The 21,639-nt window shown below is 42.5% G+C and overlaps 1 protein-coding gene across 3 annotated transcripts in view; it reads right to left on the bottom strand.

Moving 5' to 3' along the window:
- Positions 1-21,639, bottom strand: part of Ets1 (ETS proto-oncogene 1, transcription factor) — a 131,592-nt gene that overhangs the window by 53,127 nt on the left and 56,826 nt on the right. Inside the window, exon 1 of one of the 3 annotated variants that reach the window (XM_004665475.2) lies at positions 8,354-8,693. The exons of the other annotated variants lie outside the window; for them this stretch is intronic. Coding sequence (XP_004665532.1) covers positions 8,354-8,435 — 82 coding nt within the window. The 5' untranslated portion in view covers positions 8,436-8,693. Of the gene's footprint in view, positions 1-8,353; positions 8,694-21,639 lie in introns of those variants that run through there. 3 annotated transcript variants of the gene reach the window in all.

Below are 21,639 nucleotides of genomic sequence, written 5' to 3'. Positions count from 1 at the left end.
ATGGAAAAAGGAAAGTGCTATATGTTGGGAAACCAAGAGGAAGGCATGGTGTATGGTCCAGCAATACCCATGACAACATGCTCAGGAATGACAACTTTAAGCAAGATATGTATCAATTCCTACCACCTCTTTACAAGTCACTTTTTACAGAGCACACACAATTCCCAAATCTATAATAAGCATAATTGAGGGATTCATCTACCTCTTGAAAGATAAGTCTGTGTTCTTTCTTAGTCTCCGTTGTTCCATAAAAATGACAAAATATCAGTGTTGAGAAACCTTTCAGATCATTTTCTGTAGTGAACATTCCTGACCAATGAAGAAAATGAAGTCTGGAATAAAGAAATGATTTGCCCCCAAGGCACACAAGCAGGTGCATGGGATTGACTAGAATCAACGCTCCTGACTCAATACTGATGATAGGCCCACAGAGCAGACCCTCCACTTTATATACAGTAATCATTTTACTGCTGACAGCCTCCCCCATCATTCCTGAATATTCCTCATCAAATTCTGTGCATTTATTAGTATCTGGATGATATAAAACAATCTATGCATAAAGTAGAGTTCATGCAAAATTTAGGCAAAAAAAATCAAATAAAAACAATGCATATGTTAGTTATATGGAAATTTTTCCACTGAACACTCTCTGTGATGAATTTTCAGAAAAAAGTTTTTAAATCAGAACCAATACATTCTTGTTTTGAATATGGATGACAATATCAAATCACCCCAGCACAAAACTGTAGTTGTACCAGAATACTGTGAATTTAAGACCAGGTATAATGCCCAGCACACAGGGAGTTCCTAAAGACCTCCAAGAGCCTGCACCTTCAAACACTCATCAAGTTTAAGAGTTACCCTTGTCTCACCTGGGTTATTTTCCATTTGCACCTTAAAAATATGTACCTGATTATGTTTTTCATGGTCTCTGAGGTTTAACACCTATTTTGATAAACTGATATGGAGATTTTAATAACTAATAGTATGGGGGTGGAGAAACTACACCCCTCTCATAAGCCTACTGAGTGCCACTGTTCCATTCTTAAAACCTCCCAACCTTCAAAGGCAGAAACTCTCTACACTTGCTGACACCAAGCTTCCTTCTTCCCTTTCTTCAACCAAAATAATCCTTTCCCTGTTCCTATGCCTCCCTCAAAGTGGCCCATGTTCTCATAAAGCTGGCCCCATGAAGGTAGTCCATCTACAAACTACTACAGGAGAGGGCCCATTAGGCATAATAAAATACAAAGAGCCCAGTTGTTTTTTTTCTTTTACCCCTTTTTTAATCTCAACAGTGAAACAATTCATCTTGGAAAAACAACACAACAATTTTAATTGTCATTTATGTAATTATGGCACTTCCTTCCTCACACTCAAAAGTTCATTTTAACACATACACACACACACACACACACACACACACACACACACACACACACACACACACAGAAACACATCACAGTCTACATGCAAAAAAAAAGTAAAGTTCCTCTGCAAAACCATGCAAACCAAAGTCAATGGCTTATCATCGCTACCTAAAGCTGCCAAGAGGTACTGGATGTGAGCCCATTTGAGGTTGTTTTGGTATCTCAGGTGCTGAGAAATACTATGGTTTGCATCAAAAACAAATTTACAAATAAGACTCACAGTTGGGGAAAACCACAACTTAAATTGCTACCAATTCTTAATCTAGTCCTATTTGCATCGTTACTTTGGATGAGTGAAACCCTAAGAGTAGTAACTGACAAAAGATATAAAGAACATTATGATCTCAATTCAGTGTCTAAGGAGGGAGACCCAGGTCTAAGGACAGAGTCCTCGTTCATGTCCTATCATCCAGCTGTGATTACATATAATTGTCCCTTGGCTCTCATATGTCCCTGTTTGGATGATAAGGTATTAGATCCTCCTGTCACACAACACCAGTGTCTGAAATCCAATAGTGTAAAGATCTCCAGTGAGTCCCAGGTCTAAAAACACTAAGCAGGCCAGTATTTAACATGTTCCTAGGGAAAGAACTGAAAGCTGTAGAAGACAACTGAGAGAAGCCACATCTGGAGTGGAAAGTGACAGAAAGACTCAGGCACAAGCAGGAACAATAGTGAAGAACCTGGGAAGTAGGACATAATTAGGCCAACAATAAATATTTACGGCTTGTACTACAGCATTTCCAGTGTCTCATAGTCCTCTGCCCATGAAGTCAGGCCTACCACAACCTACACTACAGGCCAGTTCCTTTGTGCAAGATGATCACAAACTATTTATTTAAAAGAAAGGCTAACACCAGCACAAGGTTTCAGAAATGTAGTCAAGTAGAACTTGTTTACTGATACAATTTGGAAAACATTCATTGAAATTTGGGGGGGGGGGCGTTATCTTCAAACCAACTAAAAGTTAAAACAGAGGCTAGCGATAGACAGCTTAGTGGTTAAAGCACTTGCCTACAAAGCCTAAGGACCCAGGTTTGAGTTCCCATTACCCACATAAACCAGATGCACATGGTGGTGCATGCATCTGGAATTCATTTACAGTGGCTAGAGGGTGGCATGCCCATTCTCTACCCCCCCTTCCTCCCTCCCCCCTCTCTCAAATAAGTTAAAATATATTAAAAGTAAAACTAGTAAAGTAGCTGCAGACAGATGATGAATAACAATGACAGATTCTGAAGCAGCCTTGACCTTTCTAACCCTAAGGTGAGAAGACCCTAATGGCTATGAGGAGATGAAAAACCAAAATCTGTAAACACAGAGGAAATGCTACCAGAAACTCTGTATGAGCAGAGAAATGGAACCACTACACACTCATGGAGATGGTAAATAAAACACAGGGGACTCTCTGTCCATATATACAAGTTCCTCTCCATAATGGTGTGTGGCTCAAGGATGGCAAATATTTGGGGAAACAATTCCCATAGTGCAACAGTAAAGTGACCAGTAACCTGGCTATGGATTCTGCACCAGAGTCTTTCTCCACTACTCACAAGCTGGTGGGGCAGTCCTTCCTTACTCTGTGACCACCCCAAAGAGTGGTAGGCCTGACTTCATGGGCAGAGGACTATGAGACACTGGAAATGCTGTAGCACAAGCCATAAATATTTATTGTTGGCCTAATTATGTCCTACTTCCCAGGTTCTTCACTATTGTTCCTGCTTGTGCCTGAGTCTTTCTGTCACTTTCCACTCCAGATGTGGCTTCTCTCAGTTGTCTTCTACAGCTTTCAGTTCTTTCCCTAGGAACATGTTAAATACTGGCCTGCTTAGTGTTTTTAGACCTGGGACTCACTGGACAGACACCATGAATAGAGTCAGAAATAAATGAATTTTAGAGGAAAAAATAAAGTGCATCTGGTATATGGGTCACACATACAATTATCCATGGCTTCTTTACAAGCCAGAGTATTAACGTTCATCTGCCTTCAGCCTGCCACACAACAACTTTCATGATCCAGATGTTGAGCAATGGGATGTGTAGCACAGCCAGTGTCAAAGGAGGAAACCCTTCCCACCCTACCTGTGAGAGAGCGAAGGGCATCAGGAAGTCACGGAAAACACAAAGACATTGGCTCTCTGACTCACCAGCTGCAGTCAATGTGGCTGGAACCTTTAAGCTTCTTCTGAAGATTTGCATCTGTATGGCCAGACCTGGGATATTCTTTCCTCAAGCTGTCTACAGCACTCAGGTGGCAGTAAGACTACATGATTTGGGTCAGGGGAGGGTTGCTGGTATAACATGGAACTCCCTGAACCTCCAAAGCACTTGCCTGCACTGCCTTCTCATAAGGACCATGTTTTAGCTTCCAGAATTCCTTACAAGAGCATGGTGCTTTTAAGCACAAAAGGCCTGCCATATCTCACAGGATTCCAGGTTGTTAAAGCGTGGCTTCAGGTAAAGTAGACACCTCTCTATATACCATCTTGTCCATTTGAAAAAAAATAGTGCAGTGAATAATACTTCCCACCAAGTAAGTGTGAAGTAAGAAGAACTACCTTCTGTATATGGATGAGATATACATCTCTTCAAATATTGGTTCTCAAGAATCCACTACATTTGAAGTTCCTGGAATGCGACCACAGCTATGGGTTAGTCCTACTACAAACTTGAGAGCTATCTAAAATTATATTTTCACCGTAGTCACTGGTGTTATCCATCCTCTTTAAAACAGGGAGATTCTTTCCTGGAAGATCCTGACCAACACTAACTAGTTCCCAGTTTTGCAAAGACTGTGATGGGGCCCAGTGAAAGCTGGGATTGGGGAAGTTAACCAAGGGCTGCATTGTCTCCCAGGGAGAGATGATGTTCCTACAGGGTGGTCTGACCTCATGGGGGTGGAGGGGGTACACAGTCAAAAATCACTGCAACACAAACCAACAAAAAATGCCAGGAATGCAAGTTCTGCCAACCAAGTAAATAAATAAAATGGGAGATACTTTATAATAACTGGACAAGATGCATTTCTCAACCCTGCATAATAGAGGGAAAAAAAACTTTTACTTCAACCCTGCAAATGTCCCCTTAGTTGTGAGATTTGTTGGTTTTCTAGCTCAGAGGTATCACTGACAGCCTGCATCACCCAAAGTAACTGACGAACCCCTTGATTCATCTCACACTGTGACAGTCCAGCTCCTAGAAGCTCTGAATATGACCCGCTCACTACATTTGCTGAGACTCAGAATGAAGTCTGGCTGACAAGATCTCAGCTCAGCTGGTGAACGTCTTTAGCTTTGTCCTTCTTTCCCTCTCAAACAATAAGTTTGGGGGAGGTGAATAATACCCCCTACCAAACTTCCAAGAGCCTCCAAGAACTCTAGAATGGCCAGAGGCTTTCTAGTGACTCACTTTCTAGTCAGCTGTTCAGTACGTCCATCACTGGTTCAGTGCTGTTATTAAGATTTTGCACTTATGCAGTTTTCCTCCTCACAGAACCCCATGAAATAGATGGATTATCACACTCATTTTACACATGTGGAAGTACAGGGAGACTGAATAATTTGCCCGAAGTCACACAGACACTAAGTGGCTGGGCTGGGATTCACATGCAGACAGGCTGGCTCCAGCGTCCCTGCCCTGGACCACTGGCCTCTGTAGTCACTAACAGAGCGTGCTAAGTGGGGATCTGGAAATACAGTGAGCAAGTGATCCTAACAGCCTGCAGCACTCCCTTCCTTCTTGTCTACATTACAAAGATACAAAGACTGTTCAAACTGTGAAATCTCTAAGGACAATAAGGGTTCTCGGGGTGGACGTCCTTTGCCAGGGTGAAATTGAAGTTGAGCCTGATGCTCTTAGTATTATAAATGGGCAACTCCTGCTCTTCTTTGGACACTGGCCTCACCTCACCAAGAAGGTAGAGAGGAATGGGGGAGAGGAAAAATTAAGCAGCCTGGGAATGTGTTTATTCTGGCACTCAGCCTCAGTGGCCTCAGTCCCTACTTAGCAGACTCCACATCAAGAAAGAGCCACAAACAAGTCAAGGCTGTGTTTGGTTTTAACCTATTTAAGACCCAAGAATGGTGTGCAATGAGACAGCATACCCTGCTTTACACTTATAAGAGAAAGTCAATGTCAATGTTATTTCAAACTTTATGTTAATTTGGTACTTAACACTATCAAAATCCTATAGGTTTTAATATAGAATAGAAGTGAATAAAGGTTCTTGGTCAAGTCCTAAAAATAGAAAGTCAGGCAAATATTCCAGGTCTTCTGACTCCAGGTTGGACCCCACCCCCACACCTCACAGTCTCTCTATGACTCTCATAAATGTGAGAAGGGGCAGTATGGAAATTCTGGTTTATTACTAAAGTCAGATAACAACCCCTCACATTGGTTATCTCCACACATAAGAAACAACACAACTCAACTAACCCATTCTGAAAAGTATTTAAAGTCACATCTGTGGATACAAAATTGTCCTGTGAGCAGTTAAACTTCAAAACACATGTTCTATATGGTCCAGTGGGTCAGGCAAATCTCTACTCAACCTATGTGCAGTTCTTTCTCCAAAGAAAGCAGGCAGCCCTGACCAAGGTTTCTTCCATCTTTGCACCTGCAAGTTTAAGTCTCCATTGAAGTTTGTTTTTTTGTTTTTGTTTTTTGTTTTTTCTTGTTTTGTTTTGGTTTTGTACAGCTTTTCAAAGGTAACTTGCAACACTACTCATGACATGTGCGCTGAGGAGCATTCATCTGGCTCCAGTCACTGGCTCCAAATATTTTTACACAAGTGACTTACCTTTTCTGCATCTCTAGTTCCCTCTCTGAGTTAGGAATATAATAAATATATAAACAGCTAAAGTCCAGAAAAAAAACTAAAAATTAATTATTATACTCAATGTATATCCTCAAGTTTCACTCTTGACTTTTCTCTAAGAAAGCAGTAAAAAATAAATCTCCTTATAGTAAATACCTGAAGACTGCCCGATTTCTTAGATTAGTTGAAATTTTGTTGAAGACCGCTTACCAAAACCTGTTAAGTGCCTTGGAAGACTTTTTTTTTTTTTTTTTTTAAGAAACAGAGTTTTGCTATAGAGCCCAAGCTGGCCTTGAATTCACTATAGCCAAAGTTGGCCTCCAACTTGTAATCCTTAGAAGCCTCTTATGAGCAAGAAAACCACAGCAAAGTTGCTGAGTATAATATCCAGTGACTGCAGCATTAACCTTCCTATCCCTATCTTAGAGACAAGAAAGCTCCATAAACTGACTTGCCCATCTTTTATCTTTATCAATAACTGGAGTAACATACCAAATGTTTTAAATCTAAATTATTCAATATTAAATTACCAAACAACATGCTTCAGCTGTTTGCTATGATCGAAACCATGTGCTGCCAGGAACTCTCGCTCACTGCCTGCACAGAAGATCCACTGTAGGTATGTAAGCTGACATGATAGACATGATACTTCCCAGACAAGCAATTCTGTCTCTTCCCCATAAACACACATCATGCATATAAACAAGATATTCTTAAGTAAAGGGCCTAGTAGTTGAGTTTATATCTTTGCTATGAACTATCCTTTCTCTTTTTCTATATATGGTTTGGATGAATTGTGACACACAGAACCTATTCTTGCTTCCTTGAACACCCAAACACACCCTTTGTAGCATCCATCACTTCTGAACTGTAGCTCTAAGTGCCTGAAATGGTTCCAGGAGACTTCAGGGTTGCTCTGAGCATCATCCTGCTGTGACAGAAGAAATGAGCACTGCCTTCTTTGTGTAGAACAGTCCTGGGGCTGAATGTCAGGAGGCTGTCCAGAAGGGACAGGTCCAAAATGAACAATGACTTTCGGAAGAAAGTCAGAATGACAAAACATCATCTTGGCTTGTGCTGAAAGTTTAAGAAACAAAATAGGCAACTTATTGTGGCAAGATTAAAAAAAATAAAAAGGACATGGACAGCAACTAAACTCATTGAGAATCATGTGTCACTACAACTCATTATTTTACACAATCCATTACCTTCTCCCCTGTATCTTTCTATATATTTTCACCTCCAATGCCACTCATCCTAAAAGAAAATGCAGTCCTTCTCAAACTGTTAGATCCAGGAATCCTGTAAGGTTTAGTCTGCTGAGCACCATAATTTGTGTCTAAGACAAAATGAAATTTCTTTACTATCTTTCTCTTTACAACCATGAACCAAAAACACAAAGTCCATCTGGTGTAGGGATGTGATGCTATGCTTTTCTTTTTTCTAGGACCTTTGGTACCAGAGGACAAAACTTGGTTAAAGTATAAAAACATAGGTAAAGTTAGGAACCTACATGAACAAGACCTAGTGAGACTATCCCAAAGTTAGGGGGGCAATTCAGTTTTCCTCCTACTGCCTTGTCTTTAAGTTAGAAGAGGAATTACACTTCAGAGGGACATGTGACCGAGAAGCTTGGGAAGGCAAGATATTATTTGAAAATGTGCTTAAAGTCCAGCCCTTTAGACAGACAACCTTTCAGTTGTCCCTGAGCAGGGACTTCCAACTAGCTCCAATTCAGGCGGATGACAGAGTCAAGGATGGTGTCCTCCCAGGGACACCCTTTCGTTAAAGTTAAGTAAAACAGAGGGTTCTCACTCATTTAGGGAAAATTAAAAATTAAATAAAATAAAACCATAGTGGGGACGCTGTAAATTCTGTGTTTTCCCACTACACACACACACACACACACACACACACACACACACACACACAAAACAGCTGTGAAAATAAATACACCCTCCCCTCCCAAACCAAGCGTCTAGGCCACCAACAGTCCACTGGGCCTCTCCCACTCTGGCTACTAGCAGCATCCCGGGCTCCTGCAGAAAGCACAGAGGGGAAGTGGAGGGTACCCGGGCTGAGCCGGGCCTCGGCAGTCATCACTCACCCGGGGAGGGATAAAGCTCCAGATCCACTTTTTCCGTCTTGATGATGGTGAGAGTGGGCTTAAGATCGACGGCCGCCTTCATGGTGCCAGGAGCCAAGGACAAGGGGGACGGTAACAAGTTTGCTGTTAGTTGTTGCTTTTCCTTTTAATGGGGATTCTTATCAGGGAGAAGGGGACGGGAAAATCCGACTTTCCACCCTGAAATCTCAAATTCCTGCTGACTTCGCTCCGCGCCCTCGCGGTGCGCACCCGACACGGGTTCGCGGGACCTTGGCACTTTGCAGAGAAGTGAGCGCGCTCCGATCCCAGCCTCGCCCGCTCGCTCGCTCGCCCGCCCGCTCGCTGCTTCTCGGTGGCGCGGCCCGCTCCTCCGCTCGGCCGGCGCTGGAGCTGTGCCGCTCGCCCGGCTCTCGCCCGCCCGCCGCGCTCTCCCCTCCTCTCTAGGGCGTGCCTCGTTGCGCCCAGGCTCCGCCCCTGGGTCCGCGCGCGCGACTCGGGCCTGTCCATCAGGGGCCGCGGGGGGCGGGGCCAAGAGTCTGCGGCCAATCACCGCCAGCCGCCCAAAGTGAAAGGAAGCGCGGGCGCGCCCAGCGCAGGCCAGCGGCGCGGCCCGGAGCGGTGGGTTCCTGGGAGAGCGGGCGCGCGCGTGCGGGGAGCCCACGGCCCGGGCCCCGAAGGTCCCCGAGCGTGTGAGCAGGCGGCGTGCAGGGGCTGCTGGCACCGTTTCGGGAAAGTCCGTAGGATTCTGCACGCATTCTTGAGGGCTTGGTCACCCGCTGCGGGCTCCCCTTCAGACAGCAACATAGTTTTGCAAGGGCGTGTGCATCATTCATTCACAAAGTCTGACACACAGGACGTGAGGCATGTCCACTTACTGGCGAGCGTGGGGGCAGGCCAGGCGCTGGGCATCCCGCAGCCCGGGCCTCAGAGGGCTTTCTGATACTGCAATCCAGCCTGCGCCTGAATCAGAAATCTGGGCTGTGTCCAGGGCAGCATGCATCCAGTGTTGGAATGGCGAAGTGGCAGGGGCAGTGTTACTGAACAGAAAGCTTGCTTTTTTTTTTATTATTTTTTTTAAATTTTAATTTGAGAGCGACAGACACAGAGAGAAAGACAGATAGAGGGAGAGAGAGGGAATGGGCGCGCCAGGGCTTCCAGCCTCTGCAAACGAACTCCAGATGCATGCGCCCTTGTGCATCTGGCTAACGTGGGACCTGGGGAGCCGAGCCTCGAACCGGGGTCCTTAGGCTTCACAGGCAAGCGCTTAACCGCTAAGCCATCTATCTCTCCAGCCCCAGAAAGCTTGCTTTTTGATGCACTTGATCAGATCCAATTTTAAGCAACCTACTGGAGACAGTAGCACGAAGGCCCGAATGCTCGTGCCTTAGCCACAATGTCCAGAATGGGGAATCTATAACTGGGTTTCTTTTATTTTGTCTTTCTTTTTCTTTCCTTCTTCCTTCCTTCCTTCCTTCCTTTCTTTCTTTCTTTCTTTCTTTCTTTCTTTCTTTCTTTCTTTCTTTCTTTCTTTCTTTCTTTCTTTTTCTGTTGTTTGTTTCACTGATTGTATCACTATTGGCTGAAGCTTTGTCTTTCAGATTCTTGTATTAGTCTCTGCAATTCCTCATTGCCATCCCGTTGAACCATAACCCCATCCCTTAAATTGGAGACCCCAACACCCCAGATAACACAGTATGAACCTAAATCACATCTTGCCACATACACATTGCTTGTTATAAATGGAGATGTTGATCTTGATTAAGAAACCTATGACGACATACATAGCTGAAGCAAGGCATTGACATCTATGTTTGATTAAAATGCTAGACATAAATCTTCCTGAGAAACCTCAGAGAGAGGTATTTTTAGTTCTGTTTCCTGATTTTTAAGCATATGTTGACCTCCTGCCACTTCCCTCTAACTGTAACCTTTGCCTTTGGTGAATTTTAACACCTGCTTACCTTCATCTTAAACCCAGTTTTGCTTCCTTGGAGCTTTAGCAGTATATAGATTTCTCACATATAGATAGCACATCAAGGGAAGAACAGGACTAGAAAGTAAATCATGGCTCCTGGGCCAATCTACAGGCTACTACTTTCTTCAGCACCCAGAGAAAAAAATATGGATATGTGATAATTCTATTTTTCTTTTTGAAGAACAGATTGGTGCAGTCCAGCTGTGTTTCTACAAGGTATGAGAAAACAATGCTGCTTCTAGATGACAAGAACAGACCCTTTAGATCCTGAGAAAGCTTGGGGAAACAATTGTACATTCACACACCCAAATAAGCAGCAAAGAAAATAGTTTTAAACAAGTTCTACCTTACCATGACATCAGTAGAACTGGACAAATCAACAGCTGCTTTGGGCAACTTTGTCATTTTAACACAAGTGGGAGTACTTCTCATTGTAACTGTAGCTCACAGTTGCAAATGCAGCTTCCTCTGACCAGCTTGCTCCCCATGCTTGCTCCTCCACTCTCTAGTGTTAGCTGTCCTTAACACTGTCACTAACATCCACTGATGAGAGATGTTACAAAAACCCAACATGATCCAACAGTAATCACTTTCTACTCCACAACAATGAGGGGACATGTTCCTTTGTCATTCTTCAACAATGACAAATCAATTAGTCAAGCATCCTGTTCCTAACCCAGTCTTGAAGCAGAGAAGTTCAGCATGTTCCAATGAGAAAATCAGGGGGTGGGATTTAGAGAAGCAGTAGTATTGGTGACATAGCCAAGGTTCACACAGGCCTCCAGGAACATTCCTTCTATATACTACTAATGAATTTTTATGTTATCAGAAGTTCTGCATCTATTGTTGGATTTGGCTGAAACTTCTCTTAGGACAAGAAACACTAGTAAGGTCAAGATATTTTTATATATTTGGGACATAATAATTCAATCAGGCTTATTAATTTTATGAATAAAAATTTTATAAAAATTTTAGTGTCATCCAGGCATGGTGGAGCACGCCTTTAATCCCAGCACTCAGGTGGTAGAGGTAGGAGGATTGCTGAGAGTTCGAGGCCACCCTGAGACTACATAGTTCATTCCAGGTCAGCCTGGACCAGCATAAGACCCTACCTTGAAGAAGAAAAAAAAAAAACTTAGTGTCTTCAGAACACATGTATTTCTCTAAATCGTCTTAAGGACTTTGAAAAACATTTCTATCTTATATCCTTCAAAAAGTAGCCAGCTCGTTGCCTTAATAACCAATCAACTTCTTGGTCACCATGGGCTTCTACTTTTCCTAGATCCTTCCTAATTCCTAGGCTGAGTTTGACATGCTACAGCTGTGAAAAGGAGATAAAAGAACTCAGCAACTTTGCCTTGGGATGTGCCCTTTGTCCTTGTGGTAAAGCAGACCAATGTTCCCAGCATTTATGTCCTCTCAGGTTCACGTGTGTTAGCTTCTCCTCTCTGCAAAGCAAGAGCAGAGAAACCTTCCTTTATCCACCTGTGTCTGCTACTTCAAAATGGATGATTTCTAAGATCCTGGGAGGGGTGAGAATGGGAGCAATGCTTCTTTGCTTTTCTTTTTACTGAGGGAAAAGCAAACTTGTATTTTCAAGCATGCTTGGACTTAATTACATCCAACCAACTGCTGGGCTCCTGAGACTAGGAGCATCAAGTTCAGAAAGGCATGGACATCAAGAAAATAGTCACCTTCATACAGTGATTTCCACAGCACAAGGAACATGAAACAATTTTTTTTTTAATTTTCCCCTTAATCACTCTTTCATTAATTCTACCCCAAACTCAATAAAATAAGTATGCTAAAATAGTTATTTTCAAATAATCTTGGAAGACAATCTCCTCTCCAGTAGCGTGCTAGAATGTTTTATATTCCTGGATCTTGAACTTCAACAAAACAAAGGATGCATAAGTTTTAGGCTAAAATACTTCTTACTGAACATGGGTACAAAAACATTCAGACCACTAACGACTGATTCAGGGTGAGTGTATGACTCACAGATGTTGATTTACTGGCATAAATGTAAGATTTTTTTTTTTTAAAAAAAGGCTCTCAATTACCAACCTGTCTGAACTGCTTTTGTGGTCTCTCTCCTTTTAGTGTGAGTGAGCAAAGGCAACAGTCGCTGTCATACCCAGGCTTTAAAAACTTAAGTGAAGCAAAAGTGGTTTCTATGTGGTATGTTCAGTGCAAAGCTCACAGGGAAGAAAATGCTGGTTGGGGTAAGGGATCTACTGTTACCAAGCAGAAGAAAGTGGAAAACTGAAGATAGAAAGGAAATTAAAATAACTCTATTAATTAAACTCCAATTCTAAAAGGCCTCAGGGTCAGTTCAGGAACCTTTGTCAGGGACTTAGAAAGTGGCACTGCTGACTGCAGGCTGGTTCTATGACCTCATCAAGCCACTTAACCTTTTTAATGTCACAACCTCATCTCTGCTTCAGGGAATAAAATCACTCCTGATCTTCCTACCATGTATACAGACTCCTTAACTACTGTTCAGAAGGTACAATAAACAATGGCCTATCAGCAGCTATGGGGAGAAAGGGTAGAGGATGGGATGGTGATGGGGGCGGGGGGAATTGAGTCCTCTTTGTTTTGGAAAATTGTGTAATAAACAGCAAGGAACAGCATGGGCTGTGGAGTAAGATGCAGGGTGCAATTCTTGCTTTATCAACTTGTCAGCTAAATCACCACAAGCAAGTCTGTTATAGAACTCAATTTATTCATGTTTGAAGCAGGAAAAACAATGGTACCCATCTTATAAGAGCATTTTTATAATAAATGAGATGATGCATATAAAGAATTACAAGAATTAAAGAATTATAAAGGTATACAGTGTAGGGCAGGAAAATGTTCAATTTCTGTAAGAGGATCTTATTGTTTGTATGATCTAACCTAAGGTAGAATTAGTGAAAGATGGCTTTAGATCTTTCTCCCTGAACACCTCTTTGCTCAAGAGTTTGGACCCTCCATTTACCTGACGTGTCTCCAGAAAGAGTTCAGACTAGTGTCGTATCGTATTGAACTCAATAATTTCAAACCCGTCATCATTTCTTGAGTGGGGAGCTGAACAGCTTCAGCCTCACTTGAGAAACTTTGGTCTTACCTGACTGGGAGAGAGAAGGGCAGGTTTTTATTGTTTTGAGAATTTAAATTAAGGAAAATAAAAAAGAGTGACTCAGGCTGGATAGATGGCTCAGCATTTAAGTGTGCTTCATCAATAACCGTGAGGGCTTGAGGGAGTTTGAGACTGCCTAAGTTCAAATCTCCAGAACCCAAAGGAATAGCTGGGCTTGGCCACCTTAATCAGTAAGGAGGATAAACAGGCAGGCAAGTGATTGAGGGGGACACCTGATGTTCTCCTCTGGATTCTGCAAATGAGCACATAAGCAGCTCCATCATGCATGTTCATACACCACACATGCCACCACCACCACATGCACATATCACGCCACACCACACATACGTCTACGCACACATACAAAAGATCACATTAGTGGTACCTCTTCTGACCCATAACCTTAGACCTTTATCATCACATGACCATATCAGATGGAAGCCTGATCACCAATTACAGCCCTTCTATTCATCAGAGGACAAAGATGAGCTAACCCAGTGCCATACAACTGAGAAGGTAATGGCAGGGATACAACTGTATCCTCTAACTGCTGTCCTCCCAGTGACACTCCATAGCATTAACAGATACCACTTTGGCAAGAGACATCAAGTTCATTTGGCTTGATCTGACCCTTGCCAGGCAAAGCAGGTTCCCAGAAGCAGTGGAACAGGTAATGATGAGACTCAATTTCCAGAAATCCAACAAGATTCTGTTTACAAATTGTGCTGTTTGGGGGCAAGTACATTGCAAAATAACCACACTCATTCCCTGTGGGAGACAGCTTGGCATGGGCTATAAGGAGGAAAGGGGTCTGTCTTGGCATTACTGCTGTCTGCAGTTTCTTAGGCTGTAATTATGAGCCATTCAACTGCATCTGCAGTCCCAACAATGTGGGGTGGATTGGCCTAATCCACAGACCAAGCGACATTTGAAAATCCATCAGTTTAGACATCACGTATTCTCACAGAAAATCAGACTTGGCTCAGACAGAAGGAGAGGAGCTGCCAAATAGACTGCAGGGTTTGGAGGGCTACTTACACCCAGAGTCAATTTGCTTCCTTGAAGCCACCTGGGTGTCATCTCTTTCAATACTGTAGCTCCACCAGAGCCTGGAGATTATAGATTGCAGGCTGCCCTATGAACCTACAGAGATCATGTAATTTGGATCTCAATTTAAGTTGCCCTAAATTGGATTCACAGGAGATAGAGAGGTAATGTTACTGAATAACATGGCAGAAACCCCTTTCAGCCCATGACAACAGGATTCCCACACCACTCCAGGGCTGCAGGTGGTTTCATCCTGGTGGAAGGCTCCAGCCTTCTTCTGATCTTGCCTTGATTTTCTCTTGGGTTACAAAGACAACACACAACTTCAAAACAGATGTTCCCTGCAATTGTGGCTTGCATTTCACAGTTAGATAATTGTACTGTGGAGCCTTCCTCCCTCTCTCCCACACACTTTCATTTTTAAATGCCAAATCAATTGCCCCAAAAGACTAACAATACTACCCAGGAGATGGGGAGGCAGAGATGGAGTGGAGATTTTCTCTATTCTACTCTGGGAGTGAAGCAGATGAACCAGATAACACTAGAAAAAGAAAAGCCCTTGCAGAAAAGGAGGAGAAACCTCTTCTGGGAACAATGGAAGGATACACATGGAAGGGTATGATGAGTCAGCAAGGTGGCTGGGTAGTGTAACAGAGTCCACAGCTCATTTTTTTGGGTCTTATGTCCATAAGAATTCAAGAAGAAACTAAGACCTGATAATGTGTTCAGGACCTTCATAAGGCCAATTTAACTGACCTGTGTGGCCAACAGTCATGGAGCTAGGAAAAAGTGTTCTGTAGAAGAGCTTCATGCTAAAAGAGCTACAGAAATTCAGGATAGAATGGATGTAACAGGGTCTCAGGAAGTCACAGAAGATGCAAGGCAAGTCCAACTGGAAATTGATATAGAGCATAAAAGGTATTTCTTGAGGTCTTTTTTTCCCCTCTTGGGCATTTGCCATAAGAAAGAATTTCCTTCTAAGAAATGTTAGTCTCATCACTACAAGACACCCTTTTGTGGCCAGAAGTCCTAAGTCTGCCCCTCCTGTGTGGTAAACAATCCATGTCTGTCTCCTTCACTCCAAAGGGCAGCAACTGAGCCTCAATCATTGTTATATTCTATGGCAGATGACCAAAGGCAGTAGGAGCTCAATAAATTTGATGGATTACTTAATTAACAAATACATTTATAACATCTCAAGTATAGTTTCCTATAGAAAAAACACAAAACTGATGAGTTTTGTCTAAAGTAAAGGTTTAAATTTTTTTCAGTTTAAAATTAAATAACTAATCAAGAAGATTTTTATAAAGGTTTATAATATTATTCTGTTTATCCTTATATCCATCCATCCACTTAAAATGTTACTAATATCATAATATCCATTTTATTTTTTTCATACAAATATTTACACATACAGATGCTTGAAAAAAAATGGCTTTTGGCTCACCACAAAACAATCTGGACATTTTCTCATCAGTCTGAACATTTCACACAGCATGTTCATGCTTTCAGACTATCCTCAGAAGCTACTGGCAAGACTTTCTGAACTTCTGATTGAATTTTTCATTTCTTTGATCACCCTAAAGATCAGCTATACAAATGATTGTATATATATATGTGTGTGTGTGTGTGTGTGTGTGTGTGTGTGTGTGTGTGTGTCTGTGTCTGTATGTGAGATAAGGGGAACACATACAATACAATAAATTCATCTTGTCATCTTTATGAGAGAAAGTCAAATGTTACATGCACTGTGGAGAATCATGTATCTGTTAAAAATTCCTTCCACCATCTCAAATTTACTATAATCTGTCAAATCTTCAGAAGAATTATATTTTGAAATGGATCCATTTTCTATGCAGGTATCCTTAACAGTGAAGAAGGGGATAGTAGAGGGACAGATGGGGTAATGCTGGGGAAGTGCGGAGTGGGGATGAGAAGAGGAAGGATAGGGAAGGCAACTGGCAGGTATACAGGGGCATGTACAGAAATGGTGAATCTCTTGTGCTGTGGCAGAGTAGTACTTTGTGTGTCTGCACGTATCTGCTAACGGATAACTGAGACATTACAGCAGAAAAGCTAAAAGGCCCTCTTAGCCCATAGAAATCATGGAAACAATGGCCCATGTCTAGAATTATTTCATCCCTTTTGCCAGAACTGTATCTATATTGACAGTCCCAAAGGGGGAAAAAAATCAAATGGGCCACACTGAGCACATCATACTAACCAGTAAATACTGCATTCTCTGAGTTCATCATTGCAATCAACCACAAACATTTATTTGCTTAATCACCCTTCCCTGAGTCCCATGATGGTGCCATCATGGGTTCATAGGAACCCTGCCTTTATCAATACCAAATCTGATCAATGGAGAAGTGAAATGCATGGCACTTATTAAATTCTCATTCTGCTTGAAAACTGTTTTTAGTGTGTGGGGGGAGTGTGTGCATGCACACCCCTGGAAAGTGTGCATACACTGAGTTTCATGAAATATACAGGAGCATATCTCTGTGAAAACAACTTTATAATGTCCAATGTCTTTATTCGTTTTTAGAAATTTTTGAATCATACCAAATATGCCAGCCCTGTCAAGCTGACAGATGAAGAACAGTGTCAAGAAGGAACTGGGACTGTGGCTCACACTGGGTGCTGTATTATGAAGGCCTAAAGTCCCTCCACAAGGTGGCTCAGCCCCATGAGGGAGTCACAGTGAGGCAGATGGTGCTTGGATGGCACAGAAGAATAGATCCCACTTACATCTCATCTTTCTGGGATGGTCCCCGATCCTAAAACTATTTTCCTTAGAAATGGTGAAGAAGATAGTAGCAAATCAACATGTGTGACATGCAACACACTTGTTCAAGAGCTCGGGCTCAAAATAATAGCTCATGATAGGAAAGGTAGAGAATGATAGATGAAGAAAGCCTATATTAGTTCCTTCTTAATGGAAATGCATTTCATTCATTTGATCTGAAACATGTGTTCTCCCCAGATTTGGAGACCATCATGAAAGATTTTCTTACAACTGTACCTTGGGTGGGAAGCACACTAGGGACCTATTGTGGAGAGGGGTGTGGCTGGGTGGGGAACTGGCTGCTGACTGTGGGAGGAAAGAACAAATGGTGGACAGCTCTCATGTGGCTAGTTCCCAGGAGAGATCCCTTTCCAGGAATTAAAAATTCTGAATAATGTTGAGAATTTTAAAAAAATCAAAACTGACTGTGGACTTTTCTTTCAGGGAATTCCATGGCAATGAGAGAGACCAGATGGCTGGCAGCAGCTATGCCAGATCCAGAGAAGAGCCAGTTCCCATTCATATGCCCATATTTTTTTTTTTTTGGAGTTAATGCTTTTTCCTATGGCAAATAATTTTAACATTGAATTGAACAGTGCTGTAGAAGTAAGAAGGCATTTCCAATAGCTGTTGCTTCTTCCAAATAGTCCAACAGCCTGCAGCTTGTTGTCAAATGAAATGCTCAGGCTTTTCTTTCTGCAGAGCATACCCTTAGACGCTAAACACCTAGGAGGCAATGTGGTACCGTGGATAGTAAGTAATATACTGACATGGGTCTGAGCAGTATATATTCCACAGTGAGGATGGGAGCTTTGTCACTCACCAGCAGCCAATCCTTTGGCCTCAGAGAGCCTCAGTTTCTTCAACTATACAATAGAGCTGGTAAAAGTGCCCACAGAATATGAAATAAACATGTGCTCAGTACACTACACTGTGCCTGACAGAGATCTCAATAACTCATACTTACTCTTACCAACTTCAAAAGTCATAATTGAGGGCTGGAGAGATGGCTCAGTGGTTAAGTGCATGCCTGCAAAGCATAACAATCTGAATTTGATTTGCCAGTACCCATGTAAAGCCAGATGCACAAAGTAGCAACCCATGCACCTGGAGTTCATTTGCAATGGCTTGAGGCTCTAGTGTGCCTATTCTTTCTCTCACCCTGCTGGCCGTGGTGGTGCACACCGTAAGTCCAGCATTCAGGTGGCAGAGGTAGGAGGATTGCTGTGAGTTCAAGGCCAGCCTAAGACTACATAGTGAAGTCTAGGTCAGCCTGGGCTAGAGTGAACCCTACCTTGAAAAACAAAATCACAGTTGAGCTAGGTGCATGGTTCCATGCCCATGCCTATAATGACAGCATTAGGGAAGTGGAGGTAGAAGCATGCAAAGATTAAATTCATCCTTGACCACATGACACATTTGATGCTAGTCTGGGCCATATGAGACCTTGTTTCAAACACCTGCCCCCCGCCCCCAGTGACATATAACACATACTATAACTTCAGATTTATTAACACAGATTTTTCATGAATGCAAATCATGAACAATTTTCTTTTCAGCAAAGCTGACTGAGATGAGCCTCTGGATGCACTAATAAAATTATGACCTAGGGATTAAGAATATGTTGAACAAGGAAATCTCATAAATCCATGATACCATCCCTGCTTAGATGAAATGAGAAAGTGCCCATGACAGAGATGTGAAATGAAGCTGAGGAGGTTCTCATCACAGTGGCCCTACAAACACAACAGCAGGACTCCCTCCAGTAAAGGGTTCTCTTCTCTCTGTCTTGCTGATTTGACAGTCGTTCAAGAATTTTGTACAACTTGAATAAAATGAAATCTTCTTAAGCAATTGGCTTCACCAGAAATTAAGCAAAATCAAGCACATGACCCATAAAACATCATTTGAGGCATTGCTCAAATCAGCTCCAATTAGGCAACCTATCATCCTGCATACTTGGAGCAGGTCATTCTTCCCTTGTTACATGTCCCTTGCCTGTCCCTTTCTACCAGCCTAAAGGATTCTTTCTAAAGTTTGTCTATAAATGTGAACCTCAGCCTATCTCTAACTGTGCCACACATATATACTTGTTACTGGCAGAGGTGTGGACCCATGTGTCATATCCACCAAGCTTGGATTTGCCATTTAGAATTGACATGAAGTCTTATTTATTGGGACTACCTGTGTGGTAGGAAATCCTATGGTATGTCTTTAGGGCTGCCATTGAGAACCATCATTGCTCCAAGGGCAGCTCTCTAGCAACACACATTTTGCTATTTAGGGGGTATCAGCTACATAATTTGCTTCCTGACACTACATTGCCTATAGCCTCATCAACAGGTCTGGCAGTACAGATCTCAAGTCCTCCACTTGCTAATTTCCCACTCCATTTTGGTGAGACTGACAGTGCATTGTTGGGAAAGCAGAGTTCATTGGTTTTCTGGGGTGTTTAGTTAAGTCACCCCATCTCAGTTCCAAATTGGTAAATGTGTTGCCTTCTCCAACAGCCATAGCAAATAAATGTCTAGAAAATACTCTAAACTGCACATGGCTGGGTTCTCTGGCTCTCCTTTTTATCCTTTTTCTCTCCAGTGGCTTTGGGGAAGTTGGGCAGTGATCCTGCCAGCACAATACACTTCTTGTTCTTCCTCACTGGCACAGCAGCCTTGAATAGCTCCATCTAAAATTATAAGCAGGGGCTGCCCTAGGCTGCAAGAGATCAGAGCCCTCATGCTGGGCCTCAACAAAGACCCTGCTCTTTCCCAACAATTAGCCCTGCAAAAAAGGACATCCATCTCCCTCTATTAAATCCACCACGTGCCTTCAAGTCAGCCCATTGTAAAGCTAATTAAATAACACGCCTCTCTCCCCATGCAGGTCTCCTGATTAGCTTCCCTCAGTCAGAAACCTCTGCAAAGAGCCTAGAGAAAGACTAGCCAATCTTCTGTTCTTTAGAACCCCTCCCCCATCACCAATTAGCCACAGTCCTTGAAAGGTCCTTATCAATAATTCCTTCATAGAAGGGTCTCACCCACAACTCACACTCTAATCACCTCCAACTTCATGGAAGAAACCAAACATTTTTTGAATATAACTTATTTGAGAAGACATACATTTCTATCATAATGTTGTCTTCTGGGTGGCATGTACCCATATCTCAGTTCAGAAATGCCTTTAGAGTAGAGCATGAGTGAATAACTTTCTGTGAAGTCACAGGGACCAAGGGAGGGATGGAGCCAAGGTGCCTGCAGGCCATGATCATCTGTCTTGGGAAGGCTCAGGTTTGTTTGAAAGAGAAACACCAGGAAAACATTACAGAGGAAAATAGGGATGCCAAAAAAAAAAAAAAAAACTCCCACCAGATATTGGTAAGTGTGATGTAGTAATAACAGGCTATGCCTCAGGTTAAATTCCTTCAAAATCTCTTTACTGTTGAGCAGGTAAAATCCAAGCGGAACACCAAAGATTTGTCCAGTCCACCCTGCTCTCATTCAACCTCATTTCTCCCTCTTTCCACAGAAGGCTCCTGCTCTCCAACAATCCTGGAACTTTTAGAATCTAGTGTGCTCAGTTGTGAACATTCAGTGGCTCTTTTCCTAGAAAGTCCTGGTCTACCTGCCCACTATACTAACAAGATTGAAAAACAAACATCCTCTCCCAGACAAGATTTCCAGAGTCTTCTGTGCTGAAATCAAGCACATCCTCCACTGTGCTCTCAGGACAAGCAGGCTGTACATGTGTACAAAGAGGCTTGTGATGAAGCAGTCACTGCACTGCTGAAAATAATATTAGTTCCCGTGAGGACAGAAACCACTTTGAATTTCTAACTAAAAGATAGTGACTTAAACATAGCAAACACCTGATTGGTGCTACAGTCAGACCCTACTTCCAAAACAACAACAAAGGGCTGGAGAGATGGCTTAGCGGTTAAGCGCTTGCCTGTGAAGCCTAAGGACCCCGGTTCGAGGCTCGGTTCCCCAGGTCCCACGTTAGCCAGATGCATAAGGGGGCACACGCGTCTGGAGTTCGTTTGCAGAGGCTGGAAGCCCTGGCGCGCCCATTCTCTCTCTCTCCCTCTATCTGTCTTTCTCTCTGTGTCTCTTGGTCTCAAATAAATAAATAAAATATTTAAAAAACAACAACAACAACAAAAATACAACTAAAGAAATAAATGAAATAAGGAATAAATGGCTGAGTAAATACCATTTTAGACTCAATGTGGTCTGAGCTGGTAAACTCAGGCTTACCTCAAGCTTCACTACACATAATCTCTACTTTTAGGAAAGAAGTACTTTTGTATAGCAAATTTCTCTATACTGAAATTGCAATGATGCACACACATACAC

The sequence above is a fragment of the Jaculus jaculus genome, chromosome 3 (genome assembly GCF_020740685.1).
Source record: "Jaculus jaculus isolate mJacJac1 chromosome 3, mJacJac1.mat.Y.cur, whole genome shotgun sequence".
Taxonomy (NCBI): Eukaryota; Metazoa; Chordata; class Mammalia; order Rodentia; family Dipodidae; genus Jaculus; species Jaculus jaculus.
The sequence above is the reverse complement of the archived record's forward strand: the minus strand, read 5'-3'. Positions and strand labels throughout refer to the sequence as shown.